At 45.7% G+C, this 18,921-nt stretch overlaps 1 protein-coding gene across 1 annotated transcript in view; it reads right to left on the minus strand.

Moving 5' to 3' along the window:
• Positions 1 to 18,478, minus strand: part of Creg2 (cellular repressor of E1A stimulated genes 2) — a 33,812-nt gene extending 15,334 nt beyond the window's left edge. The window contains exons 1-2 of the mRNA XM_028775352.1: positions 18,044 to 18,478; positions 15,397 to 15,566 (exon numbers count right to left, since the gene is read on the minus strand). Coding sequence (XP_028631185.1) covers positions 15,397 to 15,566; positions 18,044 to 18,478 — 605 coding nt within the window. The remainder of the gene's footprint in view (positions 1 to 15,396; positions 15,567 to 18,043) is intronic.
• Positions 18,479 to 18,921: the final 443 nt, after the last annotated feature.

The following is an 18,921-nucleotide window of genomic DNA, read 5'->3' on the forward strand; positions in this document are numbered from 1 at the left end:
TGTCTGCTGCTCCACAGTGGCTCCTATGAGGGAGAGATCCCCTCCTCTCCTCTCTGGTCCCTCACCACCTATGGCAGTGAGGAAGATTCCTCTGGGGTCATGAGAGTAAGGGAGCTGACTCTGTATCTCACCTGGGCAGCAGGGTAGAGCTGGCCCTGGTTGTGGGGGTTGCCAGAGAGTCAGCTGTGACCAGCTCAGATGCCACTCAAACCCAGATCCAGGGCTTTGAATTGGTCCATCCCAACATCTACTCCGAGGATGGACTGTTGTAGTGGATGAAGGGGCTTGTCCTATAGATCCAAAGCTGTAGTGACTCCACAGGACAACTCACATATCTGACAGGAGACCAGTGAGGATCCAGTAGCAAAAACCAGAGGCCTCCTGCCAGACCAACAAATCATTGCAGTGAACATTTGCAAGCAAAGAAGTGTGTACAAAGGGGGCTGGAGAGATGGCTCAGTGGTTAAGAGCACTGACTGCTCTTCCAGAGGTCCTGAGTTCAAATCCCAGCAACCACATGGTGGCTCACAACCATCTGTAATGAGATTTGATGCCCTCTTGTGGTGTGTCTGAAGACAGCTACAGTGTACTCATAAATAAAATGAATAAATCTTTTTTTTTTTTTTTAAAAAGAAGTGTGTACAAAAGCTGTTATGGTTTGTATATGCTTGGCCTAGGGAGTGGTACTGTTAGAAGGTGTGGCCCTGTTGGAGTAGGTGTGTCACTGTGGGCGTGGGCTTTAAGACTCACCCTAGCTTCCTGGAAGCCAGTATTCTGCTAGTAGCCTTCAGATGAAAATGTAGAATTCTTAGTTCCTCCTGCATCATGCTTGTCTGAATGGTGCCACACTCCCACCTTGCTGATAATGGACTGAACCTCTGAACCTGTAAGCCAGTCCCAGTTGAACGTTGTCCTTATAAGAGTTGCTTTGGTCATGGTGTCTGTTCGCAGCAGTAAAACCCTAACTAAGACTGAAAGCTATACTGTGGAACATACTGTGACACACTACAGCTTCCACAAAAAGATTTTTTTGAGATTGTTGTTGAAGAGTGGAGGACCGGTACAAGGGGAGGTGGAGGGGGGATGAGTAGGTTTGGGGTGCATGATGTAAAATTCACAAAGAACCGATAAAAAGTTCTAAAAAAGGCTTACTGATTTCTTTAGCAGAAAACAACAACAACAAAGCTTCTATCTGAATTCTGAGTTTCTCAGAGTGAAATCGAGCAGCTCAGAAGCTTGGCAAAGCGTCCAAAGGAAACTGTTTCCTTACGTTTCCTTATTCATTGGAACTAGAGACTTCTCTCACTCACTGTGAAGTCTTGTGATTCAACAGACACTGACCAGCCAATGGGGCAGGAAAAGCTGGAGGAAGAGACACTTACGTGGGGAGGGAGGGTAGAACCACTCTCCTGTGAGGGTGAGTCACTATCTGAATGAAGTTTCTCCAGTTTTCCCTTCATAGCTGGATTTTTTCATTTCTCTCATCCCAACAGGCTTGGAATATGGCAAGCTTTATCTTCATCAACTGAATACTATGTGTATTAGAGCTATGTTACCTTCTATATATTTTTCTACGTGCAAAGGAAGATTCCCCTCAGCAACAGGGCTTTCAAGGGGACCCATGGGTCTAGGGAATAGGGCTCATGGAATTCCTGCTGAGCAAATAAGCCCCACCACACACTCAGAAGCCCAGAGGTTGCAAAAGCAGGCAGTTAAACTTAGTCCACGCTGCTGCCACACAGGTTTTAGGCGGTTGGAGCTATGCCCTCCCTGCTCTCTACCTCCAATTACAGAAATTGCTTTCAGACTGTGCTGCATACTGCCCTACACCTCAGATCCTGTGCCACAGAGGTGTGAGGCTTCCCTCTCAGACCAATAGCTCTGCTCTTGCCATTGAGGTGGATCTGAGTTCTCATTCTCTTATTTCTCTGTGCCCAAAGAGAACTGTGCACCAGTGTATGCATTTGTGTTCCTGCATGTGTGTTCATGTGCACTTGTGTGCAGATCCCCTGGGGCTGATGACAGGCATCTTCCTTGATCTCGCTCTACCTTTATTCTGTTTGAGACAGGGACTGTCCACTAAGCTCAGAGCTCCCCGAGGAGACCAGTTTCACCAGCCAGCTGTTTCCTCCTTCTGAAGCTGGAAATGCAGGTAAGCTGCCATAACTACTCAGCTGTGAGTTCTGGGGATCCAAACCAGTCGCTTGCTTATGGAGCAAACACTCAAGCTGCTGGGCCACTTCCCCAGCCCAACGTCTGTATTTTGAAATGCTTAGACTATAAGTAGGCACAATCGTGACACCCCTGAAATATCAAAGGGAGGCGCGGCATACATTAGAATGAATGATCATGTTTCTGTCCTCATTTGCAAGCACAGTTAAGCTAGCACACTCGTCTGCAATAGGGTAAATGAACAGCTCCCCCAGAGATGTTCAGACCCCAATCTCCAGAGTGTGTGTGTGCCATGTCTTAATCTGCAGATTAGGCTATACACCTTGAGAAGGAACAATGATCACATAGTAGCTCGTAGATAAAATGTAATCAGAAGAGTCTTCACAGGGCAGAGTGTGAAGTGGGCAGCAGAGTCAGGATGACAGTAGCAGGCTGTAGTGGGGGGAAGTCTGGGACTCTGAGCTGGGGACTGTGGATATTCTCTGTGAGCCTTCAGAAGGGAGCAAACTCATGGACTCCTTCCTTTTAGCCTTGTAAGACTCACTGTGGTGGTTTAAATATTTGTGGCCTTGTTGGACGAAGTGTGTCACTGTGGGGGTGGGCTTTAAGACCTCCTCCTAACCATGTGGGAGCCAGTCTGCTCCTGGCTTCCTTGGATGAAGATAAGAACTCTCAGCTCCTCCTGCACCGTGCCTGCCTGGACGCTGCCATGCCTTGATGATAATGGGCTGAACCTCTAAACCTGTAAGCCAGCCCCAGTTAAATGTTGTCCTTATAAAGTTGTCTTGGTCATGATGTCTCTTCATAGCAATGGAAATCCTAACTAAGACACTCATTATAGGTGTCTGCACTTTAAATTAGAATAAATCTAACCTACATTTAAGCACCAAAGTTTGTGTTAACAGCAGGAAGTGAATCCACCATTCCTCAATACCCATCTGAAATATTCCATACATCCCACCAGTTGTCACTGCAACCCACTTTATGCTAGAGGCTCTGTGTACTCGTGGGGCTAGTGAGAGGCAGAAGGACAAAGCTCTACTTCCTTGAAGTTTGCAACCCAGCAGGAAAGGCTGGCGAGCTTGCTGCACAGTTAATGGTCCGCTTGCTGGATGACACGGCTCCTTCTTGTGTTCTAGGAGTCAAGGACAGTTGAATCTTGGGAAATTCGTTCCAATTCAATGAAACTGGGACAGGAAGGGCAGTAAGACAGAAGTGTCTCCTGCCATGACAGAGACTTCTGCCCATTCAACGACTCATGGACACAGAGAGAAGTTGCCATCTGTGAGCCAGGAAGTTACTGAATACACCTTGGCCTTGGGTTTCCTAGATTCTAGAGCTGTGAGAAATGAAAACCTTACAAGATAATTCAATCCATGGTTAGTACCTGTGTATGAGCCACTGGTCTGTAGTGGATGTCTGTGGTGTTACATAAGCTACTCTGTTGATGGTCTTTGTTACAGCAACTAAAAGGGTAAGATAGTGTCAGTGAGACCAAGAAAAGGCAGAGAGGAGAGTGACGTCAGACTACACACGTGGAGGAGCCAATCACCTAGGCCTTGACAGGCATGTTAAAGAGTTTTATATCTGTAAACAGTCAGAGTCTTTAAATCTTGTCCATGCAGGTCAAGCATACAGTAAGCGCTCAGTAACTATTGTTTGACAGGAAACTATCTTGTTTCAATTACAGTATTTAATGTGTTGCTTTGTATATAATACACTTAATAGGTGTTTAATTGAATATGTTATAAATCCAGTTGAGGTTTAATTCAGTTTCATTATCCTACCTGTTTTTATATTATCAGAGTAAGAATTTTCCCTCACACAATCTTTTGAATCTGATTAATTAAAATCTGTTTTTCATAGCGGTATGCGTGTATGTCCGTATGTGCTGGGGATTGAGCCTGGGGCCTTGCATATCCCTAGCCAAATGGATATCCCTGAGTTTTCTTACTCAGACGTTTTATTACCTACACTCTAGGTAATTTATTCTCCAGTATTAGTTTAGGAATATTAGTTATCTCCTAACTGATGGAAAAGGCCCAACCTATAGAAGTGAAGGAAAGGCACCAGGTGTGGTGATGGGCGTCTGTAATGTTCTCTCCTTAGGAGGCTGATGTGAAGATATCTGAATTCCAGCCCAGCAGACTTCTGGTCTACACACACACACAAATATGCACACACACACACATATATGGACACATACATGCAAACACACACATGCACACAACACACACACATGCACACACCCTAAAATAAATTTTATAAAAAGAGAAAAACATTTTAGTGCTAAGGTTATCGTGTAGACACAGAGCACTTACCTATCATGTGAAAAGTTGTCTCTAAAAAACAAAACACCTAGCACCAAAAAAAACGAAACAAAACAAAAGACATTTACCAAGAGTATATGCTATTAGGATGTTAATATTGAATATTTAACAATTTTGTATTTCTTGCAATGACCCTGAAAAAAATTAGACATAAACAGAGGAGAAAAGTATTCTTACAAATGTCTGAGAAGGATCATATCTGAAATATAGATAGAAACCCTAGAATTCAACAATAAAATGATAAATAACCGAGCTTTCCCAAGAACAGGACAAATGAACAATTGACTCACAACAGAATACTCAATACCACAGCCCTCAGGGACTGTACATCAAAACCACTGTGCAATGTCACCCCCACAACTGGACAGACTGAATAAAAAAGACAGACAAGATGGGCCAGGGTATGGAGGAACCAAAACCCTCAAACACTGCTGCTGAGAGTATAGTATGGTGTGGCCATCCAGGAAGAATGCTTGGTAAGTTAACCATAGAGTTAGCATGTGATCTGACAAGTCTACTCCCAGCTATTTGGCCACTACAAGGAATGGATTATTGATAAATGTTGTAAAATAATGCTCCTTGAAAATATCAAGATAGTCTTTTAAAATGTCATTCACAAAATATCACATAACATGACTTCCATTTATATGGTATCCATAATAAATCAATAAGTTAGTTAAATGTCCAGAACAGATAAGTCCATAGAGACATTTTCTATGGGGTTTGGGCCCTTTGATAGCACATTTTCATTCACCTCAACAAGCTAAGTGCTTTTTGAAGTATCTATATATATGGGTGTTACCACCTTGTTTTATATTTAAATCATTCCTGTCTAAGATGGAAACCTTTCCAACAACATTTGTGAACCAGAAGGAGTTGACAGACAGAAAGGGTAGTGTAACAACAGAGGAACTGGAAGATAGTGAATTAAGAACCAGCTGGGGCCGGGCAGTGGTGGCGCACGCCTTTAATCCCAGCACTTGGGAGGCAGAGGCAGGCGGATTTCTGAGTTCGAGGCCAGCCTGGTCTACAGAGTGAGTTCCAGGACAGCCAGGGCTAAACAGAGAAACCCTGTCTTGAAAAACCAAAAAAAAAAAAAAAAAAAAAAAAAAAAAAGAACCAGCTGGGAACTCCAGGGTTCAGACCTCACAGAGAGAGGGAAGTGGTTGTTGATTGCTGAGAGGTCCACCCACAGGAACAGGCAGAAGGCAGAAGAAAAGCCTGGACACCTGCTCATCCAGCTTTCTCTTTGGAGAGTCCCTGCATGCTCTTTGAAGGTGACTGAGATGGCTTTAGCTCCAGGAATGGGCAGGAATATTTAGGCAAAGAAGAGCAGGTGACATGGATCTCTGCATGCACACACACATGGACACACACATACATGCATGCATGCACACATATACACACATATACATGCATGCAAACACACATACATACATACATGCATACATACATACATACATACATACATACATGTGTGTGCGCACACACACACACATCACTTATTTAAAGGATTTATTGATTGCTTTCAAGAGGCGTGAATGAGAATTAGGAGAGAATTTGGATTCGGCTTCCGGGTCTGATTTGGGCTGGACCCTGTGCTTTGAAACACGTCACATCTCTGGTGGATGCAGTTCTACAGACAGAGTCACGGCAGTCATTGCCTTAGTTGCTGCCAGCAGGTGCTTACAACATGCTCACCTGATGGAGCTCAACTAGGAGCCACTGAATCAACAGGGCCTTCCAAAGGCCCCATGGAGTTAGCAGACTTGAGTTTGGTTTCAGGCTGAGTGGAAGCTTACACCAGTTATTCACACTTATTCTCTTGTTTGTTTTTGTTCTCTGAAGCAGGGTCTTGCTACGCAGCCTTTACTAGCCTGGTGCTGGGATTACAGGAGTGTACTGCCCACCTCACTCCACATTTTAGTCTCATAAGAACAATGAAGGGAAATTTACATGAAAACAAGGCATAGCCACTCCCACCCACACCTGCAATCCCAGGGTTGGCAGGAAGAGAGAGGTGGATTCTGGGGGGAACAACAAAAATGTGAAGAGAGATGAGCATGCACAAACACACACACACACACACACACACACACACACTAGTGCGCATACATGAGTGCACACACACACTAGTGCGCATACATGAGTGCACACACACACTAGTGCGCATACATGAGTGAACACACACTTATACACACATGAGTGTATACACATATGCACATGCTCATCCACATATGCACATACATCCATGCACATGTGTATACAAGCACACATGTATACACATGCTTACACATACACATGTGCACATACATGCACACAATGCACACTTGCACACATACACATATATGCACACACATACATACATGTATGCAGATACACATACACACAAGTGCATGCATACACATATATACACACATGGCTGTACACACATATACACATGCTTATACACATATGCACACACTCTCAAGCACACATTCACACATATGCACATACACGCACACATATACACACTTGCACACATGCGTGCATACACATGCACATGCATACATGCATGCACACACACACACCATTATGTTATGATGAAGCGACTACAGTGGCCATCAGCCATTGTTATTTCTAGAACCTCTCTTTACATCTCACAAGGGAATCATTAAATTCAGCATCAACTAACTCAGTTATTTCTCCTCAGTCAGGACTGAGGGGGCTCTGAGCCCTGGTAGCATTTGTGACACTCTCCCCCCTCCTTTTTTTTTTTTTAATCAAAAGCCTTTTGGGGAAGAGGAGAAATGTCTCTAAAACCTTGTTTATGATAATCAAGTCATGCTCTCCGAGCATTTGTCCAATCTCCCCTCAATATGTTTTGAATTCAAGAAAAGCATTTATTAACTCTTTCAGTTCTGTGGATATCCCAGTTATCAAAATGAAAACTGACCCATTACCATCCAGGAGAATGTAAATCAATAAAATGCCCCTCCTGGTCCAGAGGGCTTGCTAGCCTGCTCATTAATAAGATACAGTGCGGAAGGCCACAGTTCAAGTCTGTGTACTACAGACAGGGAGAAGCTACAACAGAATTTTTGAGTCTGAGATACTGTCATTGACAGTCACCATCAACTAGGTTTTCACACAGTCAAGTCTAGTGTCTGAGTGTAAGTTCTCTTGGGGGTTGGGCAGCTACCCATGCATATGTGCATGTATGTGCTGACTGGAAAGGGGGTTGGGCACCTGCCCATGCATACGTGCATGTATGTGCTGACTGGAAAGGGAGGTGCAGAAAGGACTCCTGGTTGCCAGGATCTCTTTAAGATAGAGTCTTTTTCAATTTACCATCTTAACCTGGGCTGGGAAATAGATTCCCAGCCCTAATTCATTTAATTAATTAAATGAAGAAAACGCAGTGCCCAAATGTAAACAGACTAATTAAATAAAGCGCTTGAAATAAACTAATGATTATTAATAAAGACATATGTGTGGGTTGTGATGGCTGACAAGTAGAGAGCCCTCCTCCCTTGCTCTTCCTCAGACTGAATCCTTTCCGTTTCGAATATTTCAATTATCGAACGCAGACTGAGCGCACTGAAGATATGCAGTGTGACCACTCACTGTGTGCATACATCGTGTGGCGATTACCGCAATCAGCTTGGCGCATGCGTGCTGATCCTTGCTGAGCGTTTGAGCCCGAAACCCTCTTAAGATTAAAAGTCCCCACGTTGTCCTGCGCCTCACTCCTCTCTTCCCTGGCTCAAGGGAACCATAGTCTATTTTTTGCTTCCATGAGTTGAACTTCCTTAGATTTCATCTGTATGTGAACGCATTCACTATTTTTTGCCAGACTCACTTTAGTTTCAATTTACAGTGGACGTGAGCTATCGAATGGGCCAAATTACGGTTATTCACAGGCCTTTCTTGGCAGCACTAGAGATGAATTTAGGGCTCATGAATAACTTCATCTTCCAGAAGCCTCAGGCTCACGATAGATCACCTTCAGACAGTACGTCTGTATACTTCCCAAGGTGGGCTGAGGGAGGGGTAAGGCTGTCATTAATACGTCTCTTTTGTCTCTGCCTTCCAAGTAATTGACAGGAATTCGCTCGCGTTTTGGGGGCTTGCATCTTATAATTTACAACCTTTGTAGAATATACACACAGTTATCCCTTGGGATATCCCTGGGGAATTTTGTTCGGATGCCAAAATCTGCAGGTGCCTAATGCTCTCTATAAAGTAAAAGTGTCATATTATACTTTATTTATGTAGTATGTGTGCATATTTACACGTATGTGCATGTTATAGCACATGTGTGGATGTAAGAGGACAACTTGGGAGATCCAGTTCTCTATGCCATATGACTCCCAGGGATCAACCTTAGGCCTTAAGTCAGGCATCTGTGTCTACTAAGCTATCTTGCTGGCTTACTAAAATAGAAGTATTCTAGTAGTGATATTTGTATATCACCCCACGCTCCCCCACAGACTTTAAATCATCTCGGGTTTCTTATAACACTTATTTGATATAAATACTGTGCAAAGATTCACTGTTCTTTGTTCAGGGGATAAAAGCCAGAAAATGTCAGTTTATGCTCTATATAGACATTTCTTTTTCTGTAGTTGACTGACTCCGTGGATGAAATCCTCACAGAAGGGCAGTCCTGTGGTAGGATAAGCAGCATCCCGGATGACTGTTCTCACCCAGGATTCACAACTGGAAGGTCTACTTAAGCACAGACTTAAGGGCCTTCAGATTCAACCCCCACATTCTCCTACATGCCAAGGGAAGTCTGAATATTTATTTCTATCCCAGAAACAACTTTCTTGGCCACAAGGATGCATCAAAATGGCCAATGTAGTGCTACCTATCTAGTACTGAATGCCACCTTCAATAGGTTTATTGATTTTCATATGTATGAGTGTTGTTGCCTGCATGTATGTGTACTGCATGAATGCAGTGCCCAAAGAGGCCAGTAGAGGGCATCTGAATCCTCAGAACGGGAGTTACACACACTTGTGAGCTGCCATGTGGGTGCTGAGAATCAATCCAAGGTCCTCTGCAAGAGCAGCCTGTACTCTTAACCACCGAACAATCTCTCAAGTCCTGGATGTCACTTTTGAAGAACAGATGAAGCACTTAAAATAATATGCCCTGGCCAGGACAATTTTGCCAAGCTAACCTTAGTAACTTTACTAGGACATTAAGCAATAGAGAAACAACAACAACAACCACAACAACCACCACAACAACAAATTAGTAAAACATCTGACTAGGTGAGGTGGCACAACACAGGTTCATTTTACAAATTCACTTAAAAGCTCTCGGCCAGGATAAAGAGATAGCTCGGTAGTTAAGTACCAGGTCATGGGTATGAGGACTGAAGTTTGGATGCCAGCACCCTGGTAACAAGCAGATGTCCCAAAATCACCTGTAATGCTATCTCTGAGGGATCTGTCACCCTCTGCTGGCCTTCACATGGTTAGGCATGTGTACCTGAACACACATATGTGCACATACTCTCATATACATACATGTAATCAAGACGATAAATCTGATAATAACAAGACTCCTTCTGGGCCATTGAAACTCTGACTCGAAGGAAGGAAGAAGTATGTATTTTATCTCCCAAGATACCAGCTTCTCCCTCCTTTAGTTAAACAAATACCATGAGCAACGTTCTCTTCATGGTTGTACTTCCCAAGACTCTGGAACCTGGATTCTCAATCTCCTTCTTGGGTTTAACTTTTACAAAAATGATTCTTATTTATATGTATGAGTGTATACCATATGCAAACAGGTACCTGTGGAGGCTAGAAGAGAGAATTGGGACCCCTGAAGCTGGAGTTACGGATGGCTGTGAACCGCCCACCATTGGGCTGGGAACCAAACTCAGGTCTTCTGTGAGAGCAGTAGGCACCATTAACTGACGAACCATCCCTCCAGCCTCTGATGGAACCTTTAATACACAGCCAGCTAATGGACCGGAATACCATTTTGAGTGATACGCAGTGGGGGCCACTAAGTGGAAAGTGTTTTGTAGCTACCTGCCAAAGTCCTTCTGCAAGCTTTGATCACAACGAGCCTTTGGGTCAGACTTTTAATTTGATAAAGCTGGATATGAATAAAATATTAAGAGAGCTGGCAAAGCGAAGCAGCAGACATCGTGATCTGTTCCGAGAAGGAGTGAATGCCTGGCCGTTTAGGGCCCGGGAGGGTTCTGGTGATTTACCTCGTGGAAGAGTTTAGCAGAAGAATGGGAGGATCTGAGTGGCTAGTAACGCAAGATGAAGAGTGAACGGGAGACCAGCTGTGGTTGAATGTTGTGAATGTTCTCAGAGAAAAGTTGGATATTTGAGAGGATTGGTTTGCTCTGGTTTGGGTGTGGTTTGAACAGGTCCCCAAAGGTTCATGTTCTTAGTCCCAGGGAAACTGTACTGAGAGAGTAGAATCTTTAAGAGGTGAGATTTGGTGCAAGAGCACTAGGGCATGGACCACCACCCTCGGAAAGGGTCAATGCTAACCTCTCAGTGGTCTAGTAACACTGTGAGTGCTTTTTTGTATTTTTTTAAAGTGTTGGGGTTGGTCTGGTGATGCTATGTATTCAAATGCTAAGTAGTTCCACCAAGATCTGGTTGCCCTTGACAATGAGGAAAAGATAAAGCCTCATGTACACCAAATGATGCTATGTGAGCCTGCTCCCCAAGTTAATTGGTCATCAAAAGGCTAAAGCCTGTGATTGGGCAGTAGATAGAGGTAGGGGGGTTTTCAGTTACCTGGCTGGGGTCACAGGTGGAGAGGAAAGAGAGAGAAAGGACAGGAAGAGAGGAAGAAGCCTCCATGGAAGGAGATGGACCATGAGTGAGTGGCCAGGAGAAACAGCAAGTAACAAGGGCCTGGGGTATAAGTTAAAATATCTCCCAAACCTGCCCAATCTAGGCTTACGGGTTGTAAACAAAATACCTGGATTGTGTATCTTTTATACGGGCTAGCGAGAATATATAATTCCTTTTACAAAAGAGCATGCCCGATCCCTCTTGCTTCCTGCCCTGCTACTTAATTGTTCCTTTGCACTTGCCAGTTGCTCTGGTGTGATGAAGCCAGGCGGTCCTCACAGAGACAGCACACGATAACACTATACTGTGAGTCTCTAGAAGTGTGAAACAAAACCCAAGCCTTGGGTATGTTGTGATAACCGCACAGAGTTGACTAATTTATCTATACATTCTCTGCTTAATAAGCACATCCATTTTCTATGTAGCTTTATCAAACAAAGTTCTGAATGTAAAAAGACCTGTTCAGTCTGTTCTTGTGATAGTTCCGAACATGCGTCCTTCTTATGCTCAGTGGTGCTTGCTGATGACCTTCTTCTCCTGGCTTGTGTGTCCCATTGGTGAAGACAGAGATCACTAAATTGGGCCTGTGGGAGTAAGAGTATACCCTGATAAAGACATAGGTAGGCCAGCAGCCAAAGAACTGCACACCTGACGATGCCCAAAGAGCCACAGGAGATGGTTTCAAAATCAGCCTTTCTCTTCCTTTCCTAACTTGGCTTGTGTTCCCTCTTCTGTTGGCTAATCTAGGCCTGTGGGGACCCTGGGATGTATCCCCAAAGGCTTTCACTCTCCCACTGCACATAGCTGCAGAGGACTCTGATCAGAACACACACCAAATGGGCAGACAGCACGGCTCCAAGGCTCAGTCCACAGGATGCTTCTTCGCAGCACAAGACGAGGCTGTTTCTCTGAACACAAGCAACACCAGGTGCCTTCACCATAATGACAGCTGGAGGTTTCTGAATCCCCTCCCCAGTCCCCAGAATTGCTGTGAAGCACTTGACAACAAATCTGGGTCTCACCGGTGATATCTCCAGGTTCTGGGAACAGGCAGGAACTGTCTTGTTGCTCTCTCTAAGCTCTACGAGGTTCTTGTCTGGGATGCAATTCTGGTAATATCTTCTACCAGATCCTCTCGCTGCTCAGGTGGTTCCAAGGAGCTCCCTGCTTATCTGAGGGGTCTGGTACCTGTTTATCTTTTGATACAGGCTTTGACTCACTAGCCCTGTACTCAATGTTTCTAACATTCTAGGTGAACCACACATCTGGGCTTAAGCCATTCACAGGAAGGTACAGCTTCATTTCAGAACATCTGCTTGGAAGTCTGACCCTCGCTAAGGCAAATTTAATTTATACCATGTTTCAACACTTCAGAAGTTTAAAGAGTGCTAGGGATTGGCAGTTTCGGGGAACAGTTCCATGAGGAGATTCTAGACACAGGGGTGGGGGTGGGTGGGGGGTGGGGGTGGGGGTGGGGACAGTAGGTGTGGCTGTTTCTGCACATCAGTAGGGGATACAGGTGTGCCCTTGACCCTGGAGACATCACTTTTGGCCAGATGCTGTCTCATTTCTTACTCAGCATCGTATACATGTTTGTGCACATGCACACATGTACACAGAGACACACAGACACATACAGACACATATAGAGACACACAGAACATACACATAGACGCACAGAACACAGACACACATGCACACAAACTCACACAAACACACACACATATACAAACACACAGACACACACATGCAAACTAACGCACACATATATACACAAACACACACACAGACACACAAATATGCAAACAGAGATATACAGACAGACACACACACACAGTATAAAGTATACAGGTAAGGGCAAGTGGCTGGAGACAGGCTACTCTGAGACACTGGCCTCTTCCAGTCTCTATGGAGATTGCCTCCTCAAGGCTCTGATTTTTATCTGCCTGAGGCCTGCTGGTAGGCAAATGTTGTCCAGCCAAGGGTGGCTGCACATTGCTTCTGGAACTGAACCCTGTGGCTTGTTTTCCAGAGCAGGTGCACTCTGGGTTCTGGGAGCAACACATACTGCCATGACTGCTTTTAGAATATGCAATTTAGGAAGTTCTCCTGGGAATATGTTTCTAGTAGCAGTGAGCTGGCTAAGGACAGGGAGACCATGACAAAAGAATACTAGTTCCCTGGCTTTTGGCCATAACCTGGTGGGGAACAGTGGAAGTCCTGCAGTTAGAGTCTCTATGGCTGAGGATAAATGGTGGGAGAGGGGATGGCAAGGCCTTTCCCAGGCTGCATTTCGTAGCCTGTTATTGCTGTAATTGTTTTCCACAAGAGCAAACAGGATGGCTGCTTGTTTTCTATGCTGTGCATTGAGGGCAGAGCTTCAGAAGTGGGAAGAAGCCAGTCCCTGCTCTCAATCACCTCCATGTTGGGAGCCGACTCCTAGCAGAAAGCGGCTATCATCTTTGCAGCCATTTCGAACCATATACCCTGACAAGAGACTTGTTTTTAACAGCCCACAACAGCTCAGCACACTCTGATAAACATCTTGTTTTTCTCACATATCATGTTTTGCTGTTTAGTGCCCCCAGCTGCAAGGCCCACATGGTATCCATGCTGCAAGGCACGTGACGTAGTGCCTGCAGCTGTGTTCCCCTGCTTGTCCACGAGGGCAAGGCACATGGTAAAGCATATAAATACCCAGGATTTCCTTTCAATAAACACGACTTTATCAGACCCTCTGTCTTGTCTCCATTCTTGGCGTCTCTCGCCCCTCCATCCCCACTCTCTCTCTTGCTAGACCCTGATCTGTGGACTGGAGCAGAAGCTCGAGCCGGGACACCTCTGTCTGCAGATGAGATGGGAGATACCCATGCATATTCTGCCCTTCCCTCCAGGGCACCCTGTGAAAATTGTTAATCTCTGGGAGATTAATCCAGGAGAGGACTGCCATAGAAGCTCAGTGCAGTGTCTCCCTGGCAGCAAGTGATTTTGGGGTTTGCATCTTGAATTTAGATGACAGAATCGGAATGAATGGATGCTCTATTTTTTGCTTAAATGTCTTTAGAAGTCTTTTCTTCGAGAGAGTTTTTGAGAAACTGCATTAAAGGATGCTGGCTTGAATCACACGCATCCCTTGGGGACAGAGAGTCTGTAAATGGATTGAAAAAACAATAGGCTCCAGCACGAACATTCCAGGGAGACAAACTACTGTGTCTCCTTCCAGCCCCCAGCCCACTGTGCCCTTGATAGTACTAGAGGTACCACCTGCCCACCTGGATGTCAGATGCGACACCTTGGGCTGGGGACATACCTTAGATGGTAGAATGCTCATCTAGTATCCATAAGGCCCTGAGTTCAATCCCCTAGTGTGGCATTAACCAATGTGGTATATCCTTGGCTACAGATTAGGTTCAAGGCTAGCCTGGGTTCCATGAAAAACGGTTTCAAGATTTGTCTCACAGAAGGCACCTTGTCTAAGGCTTGTTAACACTCTATAGGGTAGAAATGATTATGCATACCAACTTGTGACTGTTCAGCTTCTATATTTTCATCTTTATGCCAGTATCAAAGCAATATACGTTCAGCAAACCGTGCACTGTGAAATTTGCTCTTTTTCCAGGCTGTGCTGTGGGTACAGAAAAGGCCTCTGTGTTTTCCCTTTGAGTTTAGGATTCAACAAATGCACTGTCAAACTCTTATTATCATATAAGCTTTTTGTTAGAAGGCTTGGTCCACCTGAGGTCAGTGTTGGCGCTTTGAGGGACGCTAAGGTGGGCCAGGCTGAGCAGAGATGTGTGCTAGGCTTAGTGTAGCCAGCACATTCCAATGGACACAATTTCTATTTATAATAGGCTCACTGGTTATATCACCCCAATGAAAGTCAAAACCCATGCACCCTCCCATTTTACAGATAAATACATGTCAGGTAGCTTGCTCCAAATCACATTGCTTGGTCTGCAGGAGAACTCTAAGAAGAAGGATGTCAATTTACATCTAAGGGCCTGTGACAACAGCCATACAACCCACCTTCCACCTCTGCCCAAACCCCTAAGAACAAACCCTCCCTCCTCTACCTGCAAAACTCTCCCTCAGACTCCGGCAGCATCAGCGAGGCTGTGGGGTTCTTCATCAGGTCAGCCACCGCAGGGTCCTTGGCTGTCATGTAGAAGAAAGGGATCCCTGTGCTGTTGTGGACGGGGCCATCACTGATGGCCAGACAGCTCCCAAAGGGCAGTCCTCGGATCTAACAAAGACAACAATAACAAAGACAAAAAGGCTTTGTGGTGGCACAGCTACGAGTAACAAGCTGGGAGCAAACTTGATGTTTCCCGCTGGGACCTTGCTTGGACCACTTCTGTGCTGCGGCAGATTTCACGGTCCCAATCTAAGCAACTCATCCAGTGACAGTTTCAGAATTTCTCTGGGTGGAATGCAGAGAAATGCATTCTGTCTGGAAGCTAAAGGGTTATTCTGGACGCTGACTTCACACAGTGAATGCAGTCTTTTTTATTTTTATTTTTATTTTGATGGGAGAGGACTACCAGGCTCCTGGGGATGAAGACAGTGTGCAGTCTTTCCCAGAAGCTCCTCCTAAATAACCACCATGTCCCCTTGATCCTTTGTAAACTTTGGGGGATAGAATTTAATTAATTTTAACAAACTGATTGGCCTTTGGAATGACAAGAATATTTAAATTGTTTCAGTCGGGGCAACATTTCTTCAGCTATCAGTTGTATGTTATATTATGATTGATAACTTTTCTTTATATAACTGAACAAGTTATGGGAAATTGATATGTTAGATACCATCTTAGCATAAATGTCTGTGACTTTCATCTTAGCATAAATGGAAGTCACAGACATGTAGTATACTGATCTTTGTCTGTGCTCACCTGCCATGAGGGAAGGTCCCATGCCATGCTTATGTGATGTTAACAAAAGTGTTTAAGTCTTAGCTTTCCCCCACCCTGCTTTGTCCCTTACAAAGAACCTTCCTGTTAGTGAAGCCACCATTATATTCTGAGCACCCGACATGGTGGGCAAGATTCTAAAAGGAAGGGCCTTAGTAATTTAGAAATATGAAACATCACGCACAGATTCTATTTCCAGGCTCAGCAGCTCATGCAAATAAATGTTCTTCAAATTGACTGTTTGGATTCAAAGTCATCAGTGGAAGGGGAAGGCCTAAGGAAGTCAACAAAAGGGCAACGCGAGGACCGTGGATGCTTTTTCTTCGGCTGTACCTGTTTCTGTGAGGCAGGGCCTAGATACATATCCAGAGTTGGCTCTGAACTTACAGTTCTTCTGCCTTAGCTGTGTTAGGGTTGGGACTGTAGGCATGGGCTACCAAGCCTGACTGGCACCAGGCTTCTTTGTTTTGTGTGTGCCTGAGTGTGTGGTGCTTGTGCATAGTGTGCATTCGTGGAGGTCAGAGGTCAAGCCCCCGGCCTCCCGGTATCTTTCCTCGGAGTCCAGGACTGTTGTATTTTTAAGAAAGACTCTCTCACTGGCTTGGGACTCCTGAAGTAGACTAGGCTAGCTTGCCAGCAAGCCCTAAAGGTTCACCTGTCTCAACTGACTCAGCACTGTGATTACGTATTAATGTCACCCTGCCCGGCACTTTACAAAAGCAAACAAGCAAACAAACAAAAGAACATGGGTTCCGGAGATTGACTAACACAGATTCTCAATCATTCTGCAGCTGAGCCGCTTCCCCTAGCTTCAGGCTGTAGCTTTTTAATTGTCTGAAATGATTGGTTGTAAACCAAGATTAGCTTCATATTTAAAGTCTGTATTCTATTAAAGTATATGTTCGACATATAACAAAAACCTATTTGAACCCTGGGAATACAGAACTGGCTTAGATTCTGACATAGAAAGAGGACAAGATCATTGCCTTTATTAGGATTTTTTTTTTAAGAAAAAAAAAAAACCTTTCAAGCTCTGCCCACCGAATTTCTTAATATTGTAGATGGGAAAGCAGGATGTTTAAGCTGAGCTAGGGTTAGTGAGACCCAGAGCTGTGGCAAGAACCAGACTTGCACATGGTGTGATATATAACAAAGGTGTTAGACCTTCTGTGTACACATTAAACAGGAGTTAGGACCACATCTCTGTTTACCAGACAGGACTAGAAGCTTTCTGGAGGCTATTCTTATGGAACACAAAGCCTCAGCACCTCTCCATGTCATTCTGGATGGAAGCAGGTTAAAATGTGAATACAGTTTCGTGGATCGAAAGAGACGAATTGCAGCCGAAACCTCTACCCTTTGCCTAAGTCGTCTTTCTAAAACATCTGAGTTCCATTTTTTTTTTTAAAGTGTAAATGTCTACTGGTGTGTAGATGGTGTTCTTCCACACCCACTTGGTGTGGGAGGCGGTGCCAGAGTCTGTCTGCAGGACAGCCTGCAGGAGCTGGATGTGTCTCATCTGTGATTCCAAAGGCGATCCTGTCTGCGTTCCAGGTTTCCAGATTGTGGTCGTTTATCTGATCATCTCTTTGGCCATCTTAACACAGGGATTCAGTCACTAACCACCAGGCTGTTTCCTAGCGTCGCCTTCCTCCCCACTCACATGCACTTAGCCAGATGGACTGACCCATGCATACTCCGGTTCCGTTATTCACAGAGCATCTACAGCCTATGAACCTGAGAAACCCGAGTCGCTCTACATCCCGCAAGGGAGTCGCGCACCGCCCCCCGCGTCCCGACCTCTGGCTTACCTTTTCGTGGGTGGACACTGTGGCCAGACAGCCCCAGGAACTAGCATGGGCTAGGGAGCGGGCGGTGCCGGCATGTACCCTGGGGCCGGAGGATGCCTCGGATGAGCCGCTCTCTCTCCTGTAGGAAAACATGCCACGCGCGGCCGGTGCGGGCCTGGCACGGGCGGAGCCCCGAGGCCGCAGGTGCGTGTCCTCCTTGTGCGCCGAGGCCGGGAAGCTCTGCTGCCAGATGCTGCTCGAGTCCTCCAGCAGCGCGGGCAGCGCCTCCTCGGTGGACGCGCTGTCCAGCTCCTCGTCTACCTCGTTGGTGACAGCCCAGGACACCGAGCTCACAATCACGTAGCCGGCGGCTGGGGACAACAGGGCGCTGCAGCATAGCAGCCAGGACAGGCGAGTCCCTGGCCAAGCAGGGCGCTCCCCGCCGGACAGCGACATCTTCTTGAAGGCGATGCGCCCTGTGGCGGGGACCACTCGCCAAGCAGCGGCCAGCCAGGGGCGCCCCCCTGCGGCAGAGCGTGCGTCGGAACCCCTTCTCCCCGCGGTAGGATTTTCGGGTGGGGGTCTCGATCAGCCAGGGGCCAGGGTCCCCGTAATGCCTTATACTCCGGTAAGAAGCGACGTCTGCTGCAAGACCAGTCTTCTTGGCCAAGACCAGTCTTCTCGGCTGCGCTCACCACCGCTACTGAGCTCAGAGTCCACGCGTGCCACTGGATGTCTTGGTTTTCCGCAGGATGGCAAGCGTTTTGCAGCCAGAGGGGTGGGCGTTCACGACTCAGGCTCAATGCCCTCCTCCGCTTGTCAGCTGTGCGACTCTACCAAGCTGCTTAACTTCTCTGTGCCAACAAGGAGGGCATCACCAGGCTCAGTTACTGCACCCC

This window comes from Grammomys surdaster, unplaced genomic scaffold, assembly GCF_004785775.1.
Source record: "Grammomys surdaster isolate TR1022 unplaced genomic scaffold, NIH_TR_1.0 255, whole genome shotgun sequence".
Taxonomy (NCBI): Eukaryota; Metazoa; Chordata; class Mammalia; order Rodentia; family Muridae; genus Grammomys; species Grammomys surdaster.